Source organism: Brassica rapa, chromosome A09, assembly GCF_000309985.2.
Source record: "Brassica rapa cultivar Chiifu-401-42 chromosome A09, CAAS_Brap_v3.01, whole genome shotgun sequence".
In the NCBI taxonomy this organism is placed as follows: Eukaryota; Viridiplantae; Streptophyta; class Magnoliopsida; order Brassicales; family Brassicaceae; genus Brassica; species Brassica rapa.
Genome location: NC_024803.2, coordinates 45,005,718 through 45,024,798, shown reverse-complemented (window position 1 = coordinate 45,024,798; position 19,081 = coordinate 45,005,718). Strand labels below are relative to the sequence as shown.

The window sequence follows — 19,081 nt, the reverse complement described above, 5'->3', positions numbered from 1 at the left end:
GAAAGATTATAGAGAATACAATACATTCATATATGAAATAAAATTTCAAGTTTACAGAAACAAAACAAAGCCAGAAAGTTACTATTGAAAAAAAAAAAAAAGTTACTATTGAAGTGTATATGCTTACAGTTTCATGTTGAACAAATTTAAAACCATTAATCGTATTTCTGTCCAACATGTTTTTTTTTCTTCTTTGGAATAAAAAATGTGTTTATAAATCAGAGACGTTGTCGGCTCTAAGCCAACGTAACTTCCATTGCTTACCATCATCCATCAAACGGCGACGCCGTCACATTTGCCGTCGATGACACCGTCACCCTTCGCCACCACTAGACTCTTTATGGTTCCTTCGAGATCCCTCTTATGCAGATTAACCAGAAGCCCGTTCTTCATAAAAAGAGTCAAAGACATCTTCTGCTCCACTCTGTGTCCCGGAACCACCGTGATCCGGTGACGTAGAAGCACCGCGGCCGCGATGCTCTTCATCTGAAGATAGGCAAGATCTTTTCCGAGGCAGATCCTTGGTCCTGCATTGAATGCCACGAATCTATACTGGTCGTGGTTTATGAATTTGCCGTCGATGGGGGAGATCCATCTCTCCGGGATAAACTCGAGACAATCTTCTCCCCAAGTCGACTTCATCCTCCCCGCCGCGTATATCGAGTAACTCACCGAAGATCCCGCCGGCACGAAAGTCCCGTCAGGTAAAACGTCGTCGTTCTCCACGTGCTTCGAGTCTTCCGGCACCGAAGGGTAAAGCCTGAGCGTCTCAGAGAGCGCCGCCTTCAGGTAAACCAATCGGTCGATCTCGTCAAAATTTAAAGGCTCCTGAGTCCATGACGCGGCGTTCTCAATGCCACGTGTCTCGATCAGAACGGAGCAGATCTCGCGGACGATTTGTTCCTCGACGGTCGGATGCATCGTGATGAGCCAGAAGAACCAGCTCAGCGCAACTGATGACGTGTCACGTCCAGCTAGGATGAAGTTAAGCACCACGTGTTGGAGGAAAGTGTCGCTGTACGCTTCTTTCTTCTTCATCATGAAACGCGAGAGGAGATCGTCGTGTCCACTCTCTTGCTGACTCATCAGCTCCTGCTTACGTGTATTAATGACCTTGGCTAAATATCCATCCATTTCTTCCAAGCTTCGGCTCAAACTGACTTCTAGGCCCAGTCCAAGCCATTTCTTCAGCTTCCACATAAACTCCGGCAAAATAAACCTTTGGAGCGATGCTTCGGTGGCTCGGTCGAATGCCGTCGCAAAACTGTTCTCGGGCAGCCCCGGCGCGCAGGTTTTTGTGTCCTTACCGAACGCCAACCCGCAAATGTTATCAAATGTGAGCCGGAGTATCAAGTCCTGCAGATCAATCGGCTCGGCTTTGGCTTGAGCTGATTCAAGAATTGGACAGAACCGGAGCTTAATTCCTCGGTTTACCCACCTTCCCATGGCTTGCCGCAACGTTCTGCATGATAAGTTTACATTACCAAACCGAGTATTATTACATTACTAAACCGAAGATAAACTAATTAAAGGTTCCATTTGATTTGATGATATGTATATTAAAACCGTGAAAGTAACCCTGAGGCTGAGGGATTAGTTCAAATGTTTTTCCTGGTGGTGAGCCGGAGAGAAATATATCAAAAGAATTGACTAATATATCAAGAAAGTAACTGAAGGAATATGATTTGCTCAATAGTCAATATAAATGCATGATGGCTATGAGGAAATTATTACTAAACCGAGCGGTTAATTTGATGTATTAGGTTACCTTGTTGTGAATTCAAGAGCAGCGGTTTTGCGTTGGAATAGCCAAGTGTCTCCGTCAGAGTTGAAAATACCTTGACCGAGAAGGTCGTGGAAGACGGATTGCCACGTTGGACCCTTAGGATAATTATCAAACCGGGTCTTGAGCATGTGTTCAAGATTCCTCGGGTCACACGTGACAGTCACGAGACCTTGCTTCTTTGCCAAGAAAGGCATTGCACAGATACAAGTCTGGTAAGTACCGCCGCACGCACGGAGGTTCTCTGTGATCCATTCATGCATCCTGTCACGCTGCTCTATCAGACCAGGGAGACTGCCCAATACAGGCCACACACGTGGACCCTTTAGCCACCGTGAGATCCTCTTGAACCATAACCAATACGCTGCAACGATCGCTACAAGAAGCATCACATTGGAGATTTCCATATAGCTCTTTGACTAATATGGGGAAATATGAATGGGGTGATTGAGAAGAGAAGTGAAAAGATGAAGTTAGGATGGGGATGAATGAACTTTCCGGGGAAATTTATAGGGAGGAAAGGAGCTTCTCTCACTTATTTACAATCTTGTCACTCGTAACTATCAGACTCAAACACTCATTATGATATCGCGGTTCTCGTTGAGTTATAGCTATTTATGTGTATAATAATGAGAGGTTTTTTCAGTTTTGGATATCAAGAAGTGGTAAAGTGGTGTGTTTTATGCTTTGCTAGTACCTAATTTTGCAGCGAAAGGAATAGTTTCATTTAATGACCATTTATAGATCGTATGTCTAATGTAGCTGTGTGGTGAATTAAATGGGATTAGTTGAGAACATAAGGCACAAAAAGATGGTAGGGAAAAAGAGGAAAAAATCGTCTACTTTTTTTAAAAATGTAGAAGTTCAGGGCTAAACGTTAACACATGTTTGGTTTGCTGCTGAGATAGGTTTTAAGATCTGATATCTTTTATAGGTACACAGCAAATGATATTTTCACTTTTTGGTTTCGTTTATTTAGTTGTCTCACTTTGAGAATATTTGGTTTGTTTTACAAAATCGAAGGAATTTTAATCTGAAGAAATGCTAATATTTGAATAAATTTATTCTGATCTAGTTAATTTTTTTTCTATCTGGATTTGGTCTACTGCTTTGACGTTTTTTTCTAGCTGGATTTGGTTACTGGTTTGACGGGTTTTATCGATTAATCTACGAAAAATATTTTATGTATATTTTAGTTTGTTTCAAAAAAAAAGTTGGTACATTTTATATTATACTACATGATAAAAATAAAATTTGTAAGTTAGCTAGATGTGAGAGAACTCACACGTATACATTTGGTCCAGAAGAGAGCTTTTACTTTTAACATAATTCCTCGTTTTGGGTTATCTGTTTGAGGATTTGGTAAGCAGCTCGAGACCTAGACTAGTATTTACTTTAGGAAAACACTTCTCTGAGTTTCTCCCCTCATTAAGCCAATTAGAAACACTTCTTGTGTCACTATTTTGACTTCTTGGTTTCTCCTTTTAATGCTTCTTTATCTTGGATTTTATTTACTAATGAAAATACTCAAATATTAACCAAAGACTGAAAGTTAAAATGGGACATGGCAGAAGAATATTAAGTACTAAGAAATGTCATTGAATAGGATGAAAGTCAAAAACACAAAAGGGTTGTGCTGACTTTTGTTACTCTCCAAGACTGTAACTGGTCGTATTGTTTCTTTTTAGTTTAGTCTTGTTTCAACATCATTTAACTGCTTCATATACTGATATATCATTGTGTCATTTTACCTTGTTTTGATGATTTAGATAAAGTGCCAGAAGGATAATAAGATATATATATGTGTATATATATATTACGAAACATGCATGGAACATGCAATTTGGGTGTTAAGGATTTCTTAAGTTTAATTTGATTAATTTTCCCTAAGCATATATATATATATATTCACAACAACTTTCCAAAAACATTAATGTGCATAATCGAGCTCGGTTAATGTTTTTGTAGTCCCTAATAAATTATTGTAGAAGAATTCTTTGTAAGAACAGTGGTTTGCACTTTGTAGTAAATGGAACATAAAGGTTGGTGTATAATAGTGAACATTAGATATTTAGATGGCTTGCCAACCTAACACTTTAGAAAACCATTTCTCACTCTGGTTGACTCTTTATTTATTATAATTCTAAAATACTAAATGAGACAGAATATCTTAATTTGTTATTTTATATGGGATTGCAATGCACTATTACTATATATGCTGAACTGAAATGTATTTTATCGACTTGGGGAGCTTACAACATGAATGCCATGTCAATACTATTCAGTGGGATTACACCATTCATCTCCTCTCCGTTTATCAGCTGGGCAAGTGTTTTGAGATGAACACTTGTTGAATCTTTTCCCGTTATATGGGCTTTCGTGGCTAGACATGTCAATTACAGTTGAAACACGCAGTCCGAGCCCGCTCAGCCCTAAAAATTATCGGGTTTGAGTTTAGTTTTATAAGTCCCCAAAAAATCGGATCTTTCGGGCTAAGTCCATTTGGCCTTTCGGTCTAAGTCTATTTGGACTTTAGATATTTTGGGCCTAAGTCCGTTTGAGATAAACTCGGCCCGAAAACTTGAAATTTAATACTTTAACCTAAATATTATCATTCTTGCAATCAATACCATTATTAGTATTGACATATTATTTTAATATTTTTTTATCTAAATTCTAATAAAGCAAATATAAAACTTGTTAGTTCACTTTACTGTTTGATCATTACAAATGTCACATTTTAAATTTTGCAAATATACGTTCTTCTTTTATGTACAATATGTTTTATTTTTCAAAATCCAATGAAACGTTTGATCAAGTTTATCATAAATTTTGAATCTCTTATATATTTAGTTTTAATTTATATTTGATTATTTAAATTTTATTAAATTTAGTTTGGTTATAATATATTTTTAAAGAATACGAAAAAGTAAACGATAAAAAAGAAAAGTTCAAATTCACTTTATATTTTAAAACAAAAAAATAAAACTATTTTTAATGAAAATCTACATGTATTAAAACAATGGAAGTGATAATGAAAAATTATTTTTCAAAAATCCAAAAAGTCCAAAAAACCCGAAAAGTCCTATAGCCTATAAGGGCCAGGTTGGACTTCAAATTCTAGGCCTAAAATATTTCCGGACCAGGCCGAACCGGACTCAAATATTACTAGGCTTAGCGGGTTTGGGCCGGACCGGGCCGGACCAGCCCCGAATTTACACCCATATTCGTGGCTTTGTTAATGTTCTGTGGAATATTTTTTTCCGACCAATGAATTTTCCGGATGACAAAAAAATAATGAAATTATGCCATTACAAATCAGTTAAACTGTAAATCCTCAGGTTATAATGATTTTTTTTTCGTTAAAAAAAGACTTTAAATCCTAAGGTGACCGTGACATATTTGTTATCAGGTGAAAGTTGATGTGCATATCCTCAATAAGTATCTAGTACTATCTAAACCACTCTTACTTATTTTTGCAAGCAAAACAACTGTTACATAATATCAATATGAATTAAAATCATTCACCAGCTGAAGCTAATAGATTCAAACTGAAGATTCTCAGGCGAACGAAAAGAACATATCTTTGCAACCTCTTGCCTCATCTTCCTCGGACCACACACAAAAACTCCCACGCTCAAACCTTTTAAACCTAGTAGAAGCTCTGCTTTCACACAATTAACTGAGTGACAACTTAGAAAACTTAAAATACATGTATAAAAATGCTATATAATAAAAATCTTAAGTAAACTTACTGTTAAGATTAGGCCTTTCTCCGTAATGAATGCTGGTGGATTCCGACAGCAACTGTTGTGGAGAGCTTTCCGTCACCAACGGAGACAAACCTTCGACGACTTGGTCATTTTTTGTACAGTACTGCTTTTTGTTAGAAAACACAGCGATTGAAGACGTAGCCACCACGCTAACGGAGATTGCTAGAAGGTAGATGATAGATTTATAAGCCGATGTGTACTTATTCAAGCCTTGATCAATTGGGTAAATGTGATATCTCGTGATAATTCCGATGATGATAATAAAGATCATGAATGAAGAAGAGAGGATGGTGGCGAGACAGAGCCATGAGTTGGGTCCAAGTATAGGTGAGATGGGTTGGTCTGAGACATATGGTTTGAAACAGAGAGGTTTGATGATGTTCTTGTTGTGAGTTGATTCTGTCTCTCGGGTGACGAAGGCTTTGATCTGTATATCTAAAAACGAGGAGATGTCACTGGAGATGGGTAAGATTAGGTCAAGCATGGAGAGGTCAGAGGAGTGCTTAAACGCGCAGATTAGCGTCATTTTGGGGATTTGACAAGTGCTAGTTGAGCTTAAGTAGATTAGGTCTCGGATTATGGATATGAACGGTGTAATCCCACTACCTCCACTCACCATAACTAGAGAGTCATGTCTAAATGAAAAAAAAAAATCATTGTTACTTGTCATGCAAACAAACCTAATGTTGAACTTATCTGTGTGAGATTTCGTTTGTAATTACCGTAAGAAGTCAGTGGAAGTAGGGCCGTATGGTCCTTCAATGGAAACAGTGAGGCGGTCGATCTGATCAGAAGAAGAAAGCATCTGGTAAAGCTTAGTGGACCATTTGCCTTGGCCCTTTATCATAACACTTAGCTTCTCTGGTTCGAGTTTACTACTAGAAGTTATCGTAAATGGATGCCACTGAAGCTTGGAAATACTCGGTATTTTCACGAACAATATACTCGTCGGGCTATACATCAGCACTGTAATTAATATTAATAAGCATATGGTTCTTGAATGGATAATCAATTGAAGAAGATGATTGTTAAAACTCACTAGGGTTTTTGGAGAAATTGAGCTCGACCGTATCACAAGGAAGGACACGAGCAGAGACTAGCTTGACATTGTTGCGCGACTGAAGAAATCTCAAGAAACGATCGACGACGAAGATGTAGAAACCGGGTAAAGAGATCAACGAGTGAGAGATGCCAACGTGGAAGACAAAGAAGAGCATGAAGACGATGTAGAGGTGGTGAGTGTAGTAGAAGGCTTCGAAGAATCTCTTTCTTATTGCGGGAAATGTGGTGGTCCACATTACAAGTCCGGCCACCAAAGCTATCTCTCCGGCTAAATTCGAGATAGACGTCCTATCCCACTCCAACATCTATTCACGCCAACAATTAGGGACAATCCACTATAAATAAAGTAATGAAAAATGATGTAAACCTTTTAAATCCCAAAAATTATATAGGATCTCATAGACTAACCTGATAGACTTGATTTGTGGATATCCAATAGACAACGTAACAAACGCCATGGCTAGTGATTAAGATCATGACCAAGTGGCCGACCCATATATGGTACTTGATGCTTGACTCTGACGTTAGCCCAACTGCAGCTAGCAACGACGAGCCACGAGACACTGGATAGAACAAGAACGCCAAGCATATGTTCCCGGCTAGACCTAACCGTACTGCTACTGAATCCAGTCTTGCTTCCCATCTTTTTCAGTTTTTTTTTTGTCATAAACAAACACATTGGGAAGAAAAACAAACTTTTTAACTTTTGTCAGATAGCTTGTTAGCAAATACTACACGTCAATGTCGATTTTGTGTCTCATAATAATGTTTATAAAAAGGCCAAACTATTGAAGATATGATATGAGTGATTCAGAGAATTAGGGGTCAGTCAATTATATTATATTATTTATTTATTTGAGCTTCATAGTGCAAATTTGACTAATGTTTACACTCTAATTTTAAGACCGACAAATACAGTTCCATTTACATTTTAGAAATTTTGTACTTATTTTCTCCATATCACAGTATTATGAGAAAAACATTCCTGAACATATTCACTCAATTAGCTAAAAAGCAAAAGTGGTGACTGAATCAACATGATCAACTATGAACTATATTTTTTATGAACTATATTATGTATGTATCGTTTAATGATTTGTTCAAAATTGTTGCGTTAATTGCAAAAAAATAAAAAATCCATTTATACATCTTACAGTTTATCTCCGTGGATTGCTGCTGATTGAGGCGTGACGGTGACAAAAGTAAAGTAAAAGTAATTGGTTAAGCTCCAAAGAAGAAGAGCCATGAACATCGTCAAGAACATAAGCTCGGTCACTGTCACTATTCCTAATGGTCCCTTCACTAACATTGGTCTTCTTAATGCACTACACTTCTCTCTCTTCTTCCTCTCCACCCCACTTTTAATATACAGAAAAGTAAGAATATAACATTGATATAATTTAAAAGCCTTTAACTAGAAAATAATCAGTTGATAGTTATAAGTATTTAAATTTACCTACGAAATTGGTCAACACTAGTTTGTTTCTTCAAGTGAAGGTAGATACATCCCAGAGAAGGCAATAGAATCATTGGGAACATGTAAACTAAAAGGTTCACTCCTAATTAAAGAAAACCCAATTATATACATATTTTGATATTTTTTACCAAAAAATACATATTTCATATATATATATTTGTATAAACTAATTGGAAACTAGATAATTAGATCTAACATCAATTACCTGGTTTCCCGAAATTAGTCGTTTTGCCGAGCTTGGCACGCATGGATGTTAACCAGATCTTCCTGTAAGTAGAAGTCGGCATCATGATCCAAATCACGATAGTCCCCATCAGAATCGCCATCATTAAGAGCTTAATCACCTTCATAGTCACTTCCTTACTCATTTCTCCTAATCCCATATTACAAGAGATGAGAATTCCAGAAAGAAAGACACAAAGCGATATATATGGAGTTTGCAATGACCAATGGATAACAAAACGAAACCCATATCTATGCCTATATAACGCAAATTTAATTATTTTATACTTAATTTATTTAAATTACATTTCCTTTTATGAAATGGGTTAATTTGACTCTAGCGTGTGGTAGACTAGTGGAAGGTCCCCTCCGGAAGGAGATAGTATGCACGCTAGTTCGGCCTCCAACTGCTCAACAACACTTACTTGCTTGTCTTGGGTTGGGTCCAAATAGAGATTAGCGCATATGCCGAACTTCCTGGAAACTTTAGGCGAACCAATAGAGAGAGAGAGAAAAGGGTTGAAAATCCTAAATGGCAAGTGTCATTTTTTCCTGGTTTCATATTGGGAACGTTGTTATATTGGATTCCGACGTTTACTTCTTACTTTTTAATAAACTACATTTTTTGTTAAATTTAAATTATATGTTAAAAACAATGGTACTTAATTCTATTTGATCCACTATTAAACTATCCCTTATATACTAAAGCGCAAGTCGCCTAGCGAATAAAAATTTGACATTTGGCAAAAGTTTACAAAATAAAAAATAAAAACAATTAAAATATTTTCCACGTAAAATGAAAAGCAAAAACAGTTTAATTGTCTCAGCCACTAAAACACGATCTCAACTCCCTACACTAAAACAACTTTAAACGACACTAGAATCACTCAGATAACAAATTTGTTTACAAATTTTTTTCAAACAGTTTACTTTCTTCCACAACCTATGCCTGTGTCTTTCCTATAATTATCTTTTTGTAAGAAAGGCTTTTGATTTTTCTTATCTTAAAAAGTTTTTGAAGCTGCGGAAGAAGCGAAGTTATAGATGGCTTCTGGAAATTCGCTGGTATACATTGGTGGTGCAGACAAGTTCCTATAGTTGTTTAGCAAATGAGTAAGTAAGTAATAATTTTTTGAGTCTCAGCATTTATTCGTTATGCAATTTTGAATTCTTTTAGTTTTTTTTTGCAGAGGAGTCGTTGTTACCACGTAACGAGTTCTTTTGAGTCTCAGCATTTAATTTTCTGTAATTATACTCTCCTCTTCTTCTCTATCGTTCCATTTTCTTTGTCGTTTTATTTTTTTGAGTATAGCAAAGATCTTTATTCTAACAGCTTCTTCTCTTATTCTGAAAATAACTCTATATCATTCCTTCTGCATAAGTCAAGTTGAAGGTTTTCTCAGATTATACTTCTATTTTATAACTTTATTGTTCACAGCATAATGGAAAATCTGGGTTTTGTTTCGTAAAGTACTATTATCAGAGACATGAAGTTATTCTTAATATTAAAAACTATATTCTTCTGGAAAAAGGTAAACACATTTTCATTTATAATTATGATATCCAAACTGTTTAAATAGATGAAACTCTTGTATATAGCAAGGCAATGAAATTCAACCTTTTTGAAAAATCTTTTGTGGTAAAACATGATAAAAAAATTGAAAGGGAAATAGAAAAAATCAGCTTGCTATTGATTTCTATTTACTAAGTATTTTATGTATATATTATTTAAAGTTTATTAACTTTTCCAATCAAGCTATAATTTTTTTGCAGATATATAATTCAGATATGAAAAGCAGGTAAATATTCATTTAATAGATTTACATACATTTATAGATTAAACATGTTCTATGAAATTTATAACTTTATACAATGAATTTTATATTCCGATGTGTTATTTAGGTTTAGAAAATATGTGAAAAAAATAAATAATTTATTCTGATATATTGATAAGCTTTACAATTTTATGATTTCTGCAAACAAAAATATAATTTTAGTTAAAAATAGGATGATAGTGAAATTAATTGACCCGTGCTTGGCACGGGAGGTAACTAGTATATATATATATACTGAATATAAGAATAATAAATTAAATTATAAGGATAAATTTTACTATCAGATTTCTTGTTATATTAGTTTATTAAAAAGAATATTAATAAGAGAGTTATTCATCCGACGAACAAAACATGCATGGCTGTTGATGTGGGTCGTAAATTCGCAATACCTAACTACTGTCACATTTTCCCAGTAAGATTGCACTTCACAGAACACATACATAAGTAAAATCTTATACATCGAAAAAGAGGAGGAAAAATGTGATACTTAAGATCACAAAGAAACAAAAGGTCAAATATATAAGTGCGATCTTATTATATACCTTGGCCTTATTAACAAATAATCACTACAAAAAAAGAAGTGAATTGTATCACTTAATTTATATCACAAAATAAAATGATTCTATTTTATATCATTTATTTGTAAATGAGACAAATATATAAAAGTTAGCATCATTTATAAGAAAGTGATGTTTTATTAAATTATTTGGCATCAATTCAGTAAAATGACATATTTTTGTTGTAAGTTGTATCACTTTAACAAAAAATGATACTATTATAGAAAGTTATATCAGTTATATAAATGATGTATTTATTTTGCTGTTGACATCACTTATTAAGGTGATACTAAATAAAACCGATCCTAATAATTTTTTTATATATCATATATAATTATGTTAAATAATTTCAGTTACAAGAACTGATGTAACAATCACAAAACCAAATAAAACAACCCACTAAAACCAATCCGTTTAAAAACTATTATAAACTTCACAATCCAAAAATTACGTGAAGTAGTTACTGATATATTCTTTGGGTTTGGTCTGTTTTTCTTTAATTCAATTAGTATTTATTCTATAACTGTTTATCTCAATCAAAAATCTTCTTCTCTATCGTGATCCTCATTCATGAGTTCTTCTCCTTCTCTCAATTTTAAACTTTTTGTTAGTTTAAATTTTTCAACAAATATTATTCATTTCTTTCTTAAATTGAATTAACGTCTCCGGTCTCTCTCTCTATATATATATTTGTTTTTGTACATTGTCGAGATTTCAAATTGTGATGACAATGAGGTGTTTAAAGAAAAAATGATGATAATATCTAAGGAAGAAGATGATGAGACATGATGTGTCTAGGGTTCTTGGTATTTTGAAGGTATTATAAACAGATTTGAACTCTAGAATAAATCTTAGTTATGTGGCAACTCTTTTTCCTAAAGATTGGTACTATTGTTTTGTCAGGTTTCAATAGCAATTGGGTTCGATGCTGGAGTATTGTCGTCTGGAGTACATGAAAGCAGAATCGTGGTCTGAAGATGAAGAGTACAGGACTGCCTCATGTTGTCTGAGGTATAACTTGGAAAAGTAGGAGCAACAAGCTTCACGCCATGATGGAAAATTGAGGATGGAAATAAAATTCAAAGAACAAGAAGAAAAAAGAAGAATCTAGATAGAAGAAAATCATGATCAGTTCTTTTTAACTATTTTTTCTCTAAATTCATATATTTTACTGATTTATCTGTAAAGCTTCTTTAGTTTTTTTTTCTCGTCAAATTATACTTTCAGTGGAAAAGAATAAGAAATAGTCAATGCAATTAATTTTTATATTTTATTTATTGACAAATTTATTTACCGTATAAGAATAATTAATAGTATCTAAATTTAAAATTATAAAAAATATAATCATTAAAATAATTTCCGAATTTTAATATTTTTAAATTTTAATAATTGATAAATAATAAATAATTGAAATCAATTATTATAATTGATGTTAACACTAACATCATTTTAAAAAAACTGATGCAAGTTTAAGTATCATTTTTTACAATTGATGTGTATTTAACATCACTTAAAAATTGATGCAAATATTCAAATTTTTAACATCAATTATTAATAAAATGATGTAAATTATTTGCATCACCACTTTCAGAGTCATTTATATAAATGATACAAATTTCTTTTACATCATTTATAAGTGACTCAAAAATATAAAATAAATGATGTTAGATCATCTTTTTTTTGTAGTGAATGGAAACTTGAATCATCGAGCTCCTATATATGGAGTGTGTTTTTCGTACGCGGATGTGTGTCAATGTCTCTTTGTACACGAATCTTTGCGTGTCGATCAAATTCTAATTATTAGTTACAAATATATAATTTTTATATCATACCATAATTCTACTTTTCTTTTGCCTTCGATTTTATTCCTTGTATAATTAACCATTGGGAAAAATCTCACTTCATATACGTGAAGTCAAAATAACTGTTTTAACAACAGGTCAACGAAATAAAATATCTATAGGAGTCTGAATGAAATAAGAAAGAGAGATAGAACTATACATATCTTATATGACAAAAAGGATTTTTATTATTTTCAGCATTTACAATTTACAAAAGCTTCATGCCTCAATTCGTGATCGAGATTGTAACATAACGAAACGTGCGTAAGGATTAGAAACACAAGGGTTTAGGGTAACTTTGGGGGATTTTCACACTAAATATTCCTAAAGGAGAAAAACAAGAACTGGAAAAAGTCAAATGTAACAAGCACAGAAAGATATAGGTCAGATCACAGGACCCCTTATTAACTTGCAATCCAAGCAACTTCCACGACAGATGAAAAACAGTGTGTTCTACGTGATAATTAACCACTCACCAGCTGAAACTGATAGATTCAAAATGGAGATTCTTAGCCAAACCAGAGGAACATATCTTCGCAACATTTTGTCTCATCTTCCTCGGACCACACACAAGAACTCCCACACTCGAACCTTCCACGTCAAGTAGAAGTTCTGTTCATAGACACCAACAAACACCTAATTAGAATAACAAAATATATACTCGGATACGTATAGATGTGGAGAAAGGGTAATGTATATATTACTCGTTAGGTTAGGTCTTTCTCCATAATGCAGGTTGGTGCACTGTAGGAGCGATTCTTGTGGGGAACTTTCGATTTCTCTCAAGGAATTGTTACCACATGAGGTTGGAGAAGACGTTGGAGACGGAACGTCGACGTTCTGAACCTGTTTATTTTCGATGTTTCCGTACTTGTTCTTCTTGTTCCAAAACATAGCTGCACTTGAAGTCGCCATGATGCTCACACAGATGACTAAGATGTATATGATGTTTTTTGAAGTCAGTGAGTAGATCTTGTTGGTGTTGTGGTCGATCGGGTAAATGTAATACCTAGTGATGATACCGATAATTATCAAGAAGATCAAGAACGAGGATGAGATAATTCCGCCGAGCCATAGCCATGAGTTTGGTCCGAGGATTGATGAGATGGGCTGGTCTGAAAGACTTGGTTTAAACCATAGAGTTTTGATTTTCTCCGTGGGAGCTTCGCTTCTTGGTTCTTTCTCTCGGGTTATGAAGGCTTCGATTTTGATGTTTATGTCCGATGATAGTTGTGTTTGGAGACCGGATAATGGCAAGACAAGATCAAGCATGGAGATTTCTGAAGACTTCTTAAAAGCGCAAATCAGAGTGATTTTGGGGATTTTGCATTTTTGGTTTTGGCTTGTTGCGATCATATCACGGATGACCGAGATAAATGGAGTTATCCCGCTTCCTCCGCTCACCATAACCAGACCTTCATGCCTAGACCACCCCCAAGAAAACAAAAATAACGTTGAGTTGATATATCAATGTTTCTTGAGACGCAAGCAATCAAACTATTATTGTGTCTTTGAGATAGTATACCTTAAGAAATCAGTGGAAGCAGGACCGTAAGGACCCTCGACAGAAACAGCGAGGTGGTCGATCTCATCAGAAGAAGAAAGCCTCTGATAAAGCTTAGTTGACCATTTGCCTTCGCTCTTGATCACAACACTTAGCTTCTCTGGTTCGAGTTTGCTGCTTGAAGTAATCGTAAATGGATGCCATTGCAACTTCGAAATGCTCGGTATGTTCACAAACAATATGCTCGTCGGACTATAAACCAAACCTGTTTAATAAAGGAACATTATAGCTATTTATAAACTATTTGAATCACAATCACAATTATAAGAAGTTGTAAAATTTTGAGAACTCACTAGGGTTTTTGGAGAAAGTGAGCTCGATTGTGTGGGAAGGGAGAATCCGAGCAGAGAGGACACGGATGTTGTCACGTGACTGAAGAAACCTAAGGAAACGGTCGACCATGAAGATGTAGAAGCCAGGTAAAGCGATGAATGAAAATGTTATGCCGACGTGGAGGACGAAGAAAAGCATGAAGACGATGTAGAGATAGTGAGTGTAGAAGAAGACTTCAAAGAATCTCCTCCTTATCGCCGGAAATGTGGTGGCCCACATCAGAAGTCCGGCCACTAGTGATATCTCTCCCGCTAAATTCGAGATATCTTTTGTATCCCACATGAGCATCTGCGCCATTAATTAATTCAACGGCAGTTTTATTATTTACTACCAAGTATAAAGTGAAATGAAATACGTACAAGGTTGACAAAAAGAAATCACTGGATTTACTTCAATGAGATTCTTTCGGTTTATAAAACACACTTTTTTTGTCAGCGTTTATAAAAGCACATAAAAATGACATTAAATTATATTAATCAGATCGTAAAAGTCGTATACGATTTTCTTAGGATGAACACTTATCCTAAAGTTTCCACCTTGAAATGCGAGCTTCATTATTTTTCTTTTGTTTTTGAATCAAACGAATATTAATTGCTTAACATTCATCCCATGTGAAGACCCAATATTAAACATTTGACCGCAATATAATACTCTCTGTTTTCTTTTAAATGACGTCGTAAAAATTTCACACAAATTAAAACACTTAGTATAATTCATTTTCTACCATTCTTTATTAATTGAGATCATGTATTGTAAATCATTTGAAGTAAAGTAAATATGGGTAAATATAGTTTTTTATCGCTTATTTTTTTATTGTTTTCAGTAAAACGTCAGCTATATTGAAACTAAATTTTTTTTTCAAAACTTCATTTAAATAAAAACGGAAGAAGTACTATTTAATTATAATTATAAAAAGAACTTCATTCGTATGGAAGGTGCTCTATTCGGAGTGACGTTGACCGGGCATGGTATATTAGTTTGGACTTTGTCTTCGTATCTAGAGGCGGGGACCCAATTACTGAAATATTAGGCCGAGCCAAAATCGAATCCATATATTAACCTGGTTTTTGTTTTTTTGCTACTTAAATAAACCAAAAATATACCTGAGAGGTTTCATGCATAGAGACCCAATAGATGACGTAACATAGACCATGAACGGTGAAAATGGCTAGGACCATATGGCCGAGCCAAATATGGTATTTGATGCTTGACTCCGACGTAAGTCCCACCGCCGGTAGCAAAGACGACCCACGTGCCACCGGTAAGAACAAAAATGCTAAACATATGTTTCCAATCAGCCCTATCCTTAAGGCCGCTGACTCCAGCTTGGCTTGCCACCTTTAATTCATCAAAATTTTCTCAACTTTTGAAAACATACTAAACTGTCTATATAGTTCTCTTGATCTATTAAAACTTTATTTGATCAAAATGATTTAGTAAAGTTATTATGCAAAAAAAAAATTATTATGCAAATTTATCATGTGATGAACCATGAATTAACCATGATATAATAGACTAATAGTATTTTAGTAATCAGTATAATTATATTCATTTGTTTTGGCATAGATTTTCTATAATAATAAAAAAAAATCAGATATACATAAAATAAACGAATCAGATATAATCATAACATAACCATATATTATATTTTGTATGGTTGATAGCGAAAGAAGAAAGAAATGCTTACAAAGATTCGCCATGTGCGGCGGCTGATCGAGGAGTGATAGTGGCAAAGTTATTGCGCAAGTAAGTGATAAAGCTCCAAAGAAGAAGAGCCACAAACATAGCCAAGAACATGATCTCAGTCGCTGAGACTATCCCCAATGGTCCCTTCACTAACATTGGCTTTCTCAGTGCACTCAACACTCCTCCATTCGTCTCCCTTTATTATACAGAGAAACAAATTGTCAGAAGAATGATGAAAGGTATACAATTGTTCCGTCGACACCGAATCGGCGAATTTTATACCTAACGATATGGTGTGGATTCTTTCGTTTCTTGAAGTGAAGATAGACACATCCTAAACAAGCTACCACGACCATTGGGAACATATACATGAAAAGTGTCGTCCCTGTAATGCAAAAAGAAGAATATTAAGAAAAATTACTTGTTTTAAACAATTAAAAAGAAAAGATTACTAAACACAAACATTTATGTTTATAACCATCGGAGGATCCTAGAAAAGTATGAGTTAATGAGAGCAAAATAATGATTAATGGCTGGTGTAGTAAATCCATTTATTATTTGATCTTACAAACCTGAGGAACCAAAATAAGTTGATGCTCCAAACTTTAAACGCATATAAGGAAGCCACTTGTTGCGATAGGTAAGTGTTGGCATCATGATCCAAAGCATGATAGTTCCAAGGAAAACAACCATCATGAAGAACTTACTCACTCCCTTAATCATACCCTTAAACTCTTCTCCCGCAGATGGGCTCGAACCACCATTATTGCTTTTAGTGATCTCCATCCTCTTTCTCTCCTCTTTTTTTTTTCTCTCTCTCTGTCCTATGATTTTAAGAGATATGATCGCTTTAGTGAGAAGGACCAGCTAGCTTGTTGTGATGGTAGGAGCTTAGAGAAAGTATATATATAAAGAGAAAATTTTGAGTGGGAATTAGATGAAGTAAGCTAGTTGCATGCTCCATGCATGTGACTCTCCCCATGGATCTTGTTTTTTGTTTTCATTCATTATTTTTCATCCATTTGTTTTCTTTAAGGTCGAGATGGCGTAGAAAAGGGTATGAAGGAATAAAATCGATTTCTCTTTATATTTGAATATACTATATGTACACAACAAGAAATTGAATATACGGTATGTGCAACGTACGATAAGTTGGACAGAAAGTTGTGACACGTAGTACGTAAATATAAATTGTAACCAAGTTTTTGAAACCAAACATTTTGTTTAGTTGGATTACAACTATATTCAAATCTGTATTGAACCACTGGTGGCTAAATTACATTACCGCATCTAAAAAAATACTTCTCAAAATTCTATATGGTAAAGTAAATTATGCATGAACAATCAAGATCTTCGTGTGTACATCCTCCCGATCTCAAACAATTTAGTTCAGCTATAGGAATATGATTACAATTTATGTTGTTTCAATGGCAAGGTAGGGATATAAGCCTACATGGACACTATAAAATTATAATAGAAGACTCTGACTTGAGGAAGAAGAAGCCAAGCACCATGCTACCTTTTATTGCTCATAGCCTATTTGATAATTAACTATTCTAATTAAGGTGTTGATTGGTTAAAACCTGTCCAAGTACATCTCAAGCTCTTTCAGAAAAAAAAGGATACATTTCAAGTATGACATTAGATTTTCGTTTTAAGTAAGATAATATATATATATATATATATATATATATATATAACAAGTAAATTAAATACTAAGCTATATGGGTCAAAAAGCCCCATAGTTAGTGCCAAAAACTTTATATATATATATATATATATATATATGTTTTTTAACAAGGATGTTCTGCAGTCCGTAGTCGCTCTTATAATTTTTCTGCAATCCGTAGTCACTCCTGATCCGGAGCCAGTCGGCGCTAATATTTTTAAGTGGCGTAAAGCATTATGTGGTCATGTAGGGTTTAGGGAGAATCAAACCCAGGAATGCGCAGCCAAACAGCTTGACGCTTAATTCTATCGGATACCACTAACCCACCATTATATGGTTAAAAACTCTATATATACACATTACATGTAACTGTGACGCAATAATTAGAGAAATTTTCTGGTATAACTATTTAAAAAAAAAAAGATTATCATAAAAATGGATCTTAAGGAAGAAAAATAATCAAAATAGGTTTATTAAAAAATAAAAATATATTTATATTCTAGGATTAACTAATTTAGACATAGAATTTATAGTTAAATGGTGAAATTTTGAAGATAAAGTTTTAAATTAAAAAAAAATTAAATTTTTGACAAAATTTTTAAAAAGACTATTTAAAAAAATTGTCTCAATAATTACTAAAAAGGTAACATAAAACAAGAACTCAGAAGTGCTTGCTACTTGCTAGAGATAAAAAGATATGATACCCCAAATTGGATGGTTGTAAAGAAGCTGGTTCGTGTTCGGTTCTGGTAGGTTCACCGAGTTCGTGCCGGTACATACGTGCGGAATGGACACGAGTTATATGTCGACTTATGTGTGTCATTGTCTTTCACCGCCCACGAATCTCACGCGTGTCAAAAAAAGGAATGTGCATTTTAAAGCCAACGAGGAAAAGATGAATCAGGCCCATTCCCATTCATATTCTTTCTTCTTCCTCCATCATCATTACATCACTTTACATTACACCAAGTTTTGACTTTTGTGTATATGCATTTTTAAATTCGAATTCGTTATATATTGTACATTTTAAAACTTTCGAGTCAAATTCCGAATAGCTATAACTTATCTATGGTGGGGTGGAAATTTTATTTTTTGGTCTACTACAGAAACTATACAAAAAAATATAAGACACATGACATGAGGTTTCGGTAAACAGTTTAACTCGATTCTGGTTGTTTTCATAAATTTGTTTATTCACTAACAATTAACAGTTTAAGTTTTTCACAAGTTTATTTATTCACTTACAATTAAGTGCACTGGGTATAAATTGGAGTATATG

General features: G+C 34.3%; 3 protein-coding genes and 1 long non-coding RNA gene across 10 annotated transcripts; 1 reads left to right on the top strand and 3 right to left on the bottom strand.

Annotated features, from left to right (window-relative positions):
- Nucleotides 1-6: 6 nt before the first annotated feature.
- Nucleotides 7-4,847, bottom strand: LOC103843799 (cytochrome P450 86A4). Its single transcript, XM_009120573.3, has 2 exons — nt 1,769-4,847; nt 7-1,462 (listed from the first exon to the last, which is right to left on the bottom strand). The coding sequence occupies exons 1-2, from the start codon at nt 2,188-2,190 to the stop codon at nt 274-276; spliced, it is 1,611 nt and encodes a 536-aa protein (XP_009118821.2). The 5' UTR covers nt 2,191-4,847; the 3' UTR covers nt 7-273.
- A 231-nt stretch (nt 4,848-5,078) lies between these two features.
- LOC103843797 (probable ferric reduction oxidase 1) lies at nt 5,079-8,857 on the bottom strand. 7 transcript variants are annotated; one of them, XM_009120571.3, is made up of 9 exons: nt 8,624-8,716; nt 8,301-8,468; nt 8,075-8,177; nt 7,773-7,976; nt 7,027-7,261; nt 6,596-6,923; nt 6,279-6,522; nt 5,539-6,191; nt 5,079-5,465 (listed from the first exon to the last, which is right to left on the bottom strand). In XM_009120571.3, the coding sequence occupies exons 2-9, from the start codon at nt 8,461-8,463 to the stop codon at nt 5,308-5,310; spliced, it is 2,088 nt and encodes a 695-aa protein (XP_009118819.1). In that variant the 5' UTR covers nt 8,464-8,468; nt 8,624-8,716; the 3' UTR covers nt 5,079-5,307. The 7 variants fall into 7 exon arrangements, with proteins under 7 accessions (XP_009118819.1, XP_033134751.1, XP_009118817.1 ...); XM_009120570.3 differs by lacking the exon at nt 8,624-8,716 and adding an exon at nt 8,743-8,857 and having other exon boundaries at nt 5,121-5,465; XM_033278860.1 differs by lacking the exon at nt 8,075-8,177 and having other exon boundaries at nt 7,773-7,791; nt 8,624-8,699.
- Nucleotides 8,858-9,103: 246 nt separating this feature from the next.
- Nucleotides 9,104-12,966, top strand: LOC117127904. The gene is made up of 2 exons (XR_004450875.1): nt 9,104-9,430; nt 9,508-12,966. It is a non-coding gene; the product is annotated as an uncharacterized LOC117127904 (long non-coding RNA).
- Nucleotides 12,719-17,723, bottom strand: LOC103843795 (ferric reduction oxidase 2). The gene is made up of 8 exons (XM_009120568.3): nt 16,706-17,723; nt 16,416-16,518; nt 16,135-16,329; nt 15,551-15,785; nt 14,408-14,735; nt 14,076-14,319; nt 13,255-13,973; nt 12,719-13,162 (listed from the first exon to the last, which is right to left on the bottom strand). The coding sequence occupies exons 1-8, from the start codon at nt 16,917-16,919 to the stop codon at nt 13,023-13,025; spliced, it is 2,178 nt and encodes a 725-aa protein (XP_009118816.2). The 5' UTR covers nt 16,920-17,723; the 3' UTR covers nt 12,719-13,022.
- Nucleotides 17,724-19,081: the final 1,358 nt, after the last annotated feature.

Bases quoted from the DNA above. Each gene is read 5' to 3' on its own strand.
- LOC103843799 (XM_009120573.3), bottom strand. From the start codon at position 2,190: ATGGAAATCTCCAATGTGATGCTTCTTGTAGCGATCGTTGCAGCGTAT. The intron at 1,463-1,768 runs GTAACCTAATAC...CTTATCATGCAG, and splicing joins GCTCTTGAATTCACAACAAG to AACGTTGCGGCAAGCCATGG.
- LOC103843797 (XM_009120569.3), bottom strand. From the start codon at position 8,478: ATGGGATTAGGAGAAATGAGTAAGGAAGTGACTATGAAGGTGATTAAG. The intron at 7,977-8,074 runs GTAAATTTAAAT...GTATATTAAAAG, and splicing joins AGTGTTGACCAATTTCGTAG to TGGGGTGGAGAGGAAGAAGA. The intron at 6,924-7,026 runs GTTAGTCTATGA...TGGCGTGAATAG, and splicing joins CCACAAATCAAGTCTATCAG to ATGTTGGAGTGGGATAGGAC.
- LOC103843795 (XM_009120568.3), bottom strand. From the start codon at position 16,919: ATGGAGATCACTAAAAGCAATAATGGTGGTTCGAGCCCATCTGCGGGA. The intron at 15,786-16,134 runs GTAAGCATTTCT...GATGAATTAAAG, and splicing joins GCCGCACATGGCGAATCTTT to GTGGCAAGCCAAGCTGGAGT. The intron at 14,320-14,407 runs GTGAGTTCTCAA...TTTATTAAACAG, and splicing joins CACTTTCTCCAAAAACCCTA to GTTTGGTTTATAGTCCGACG.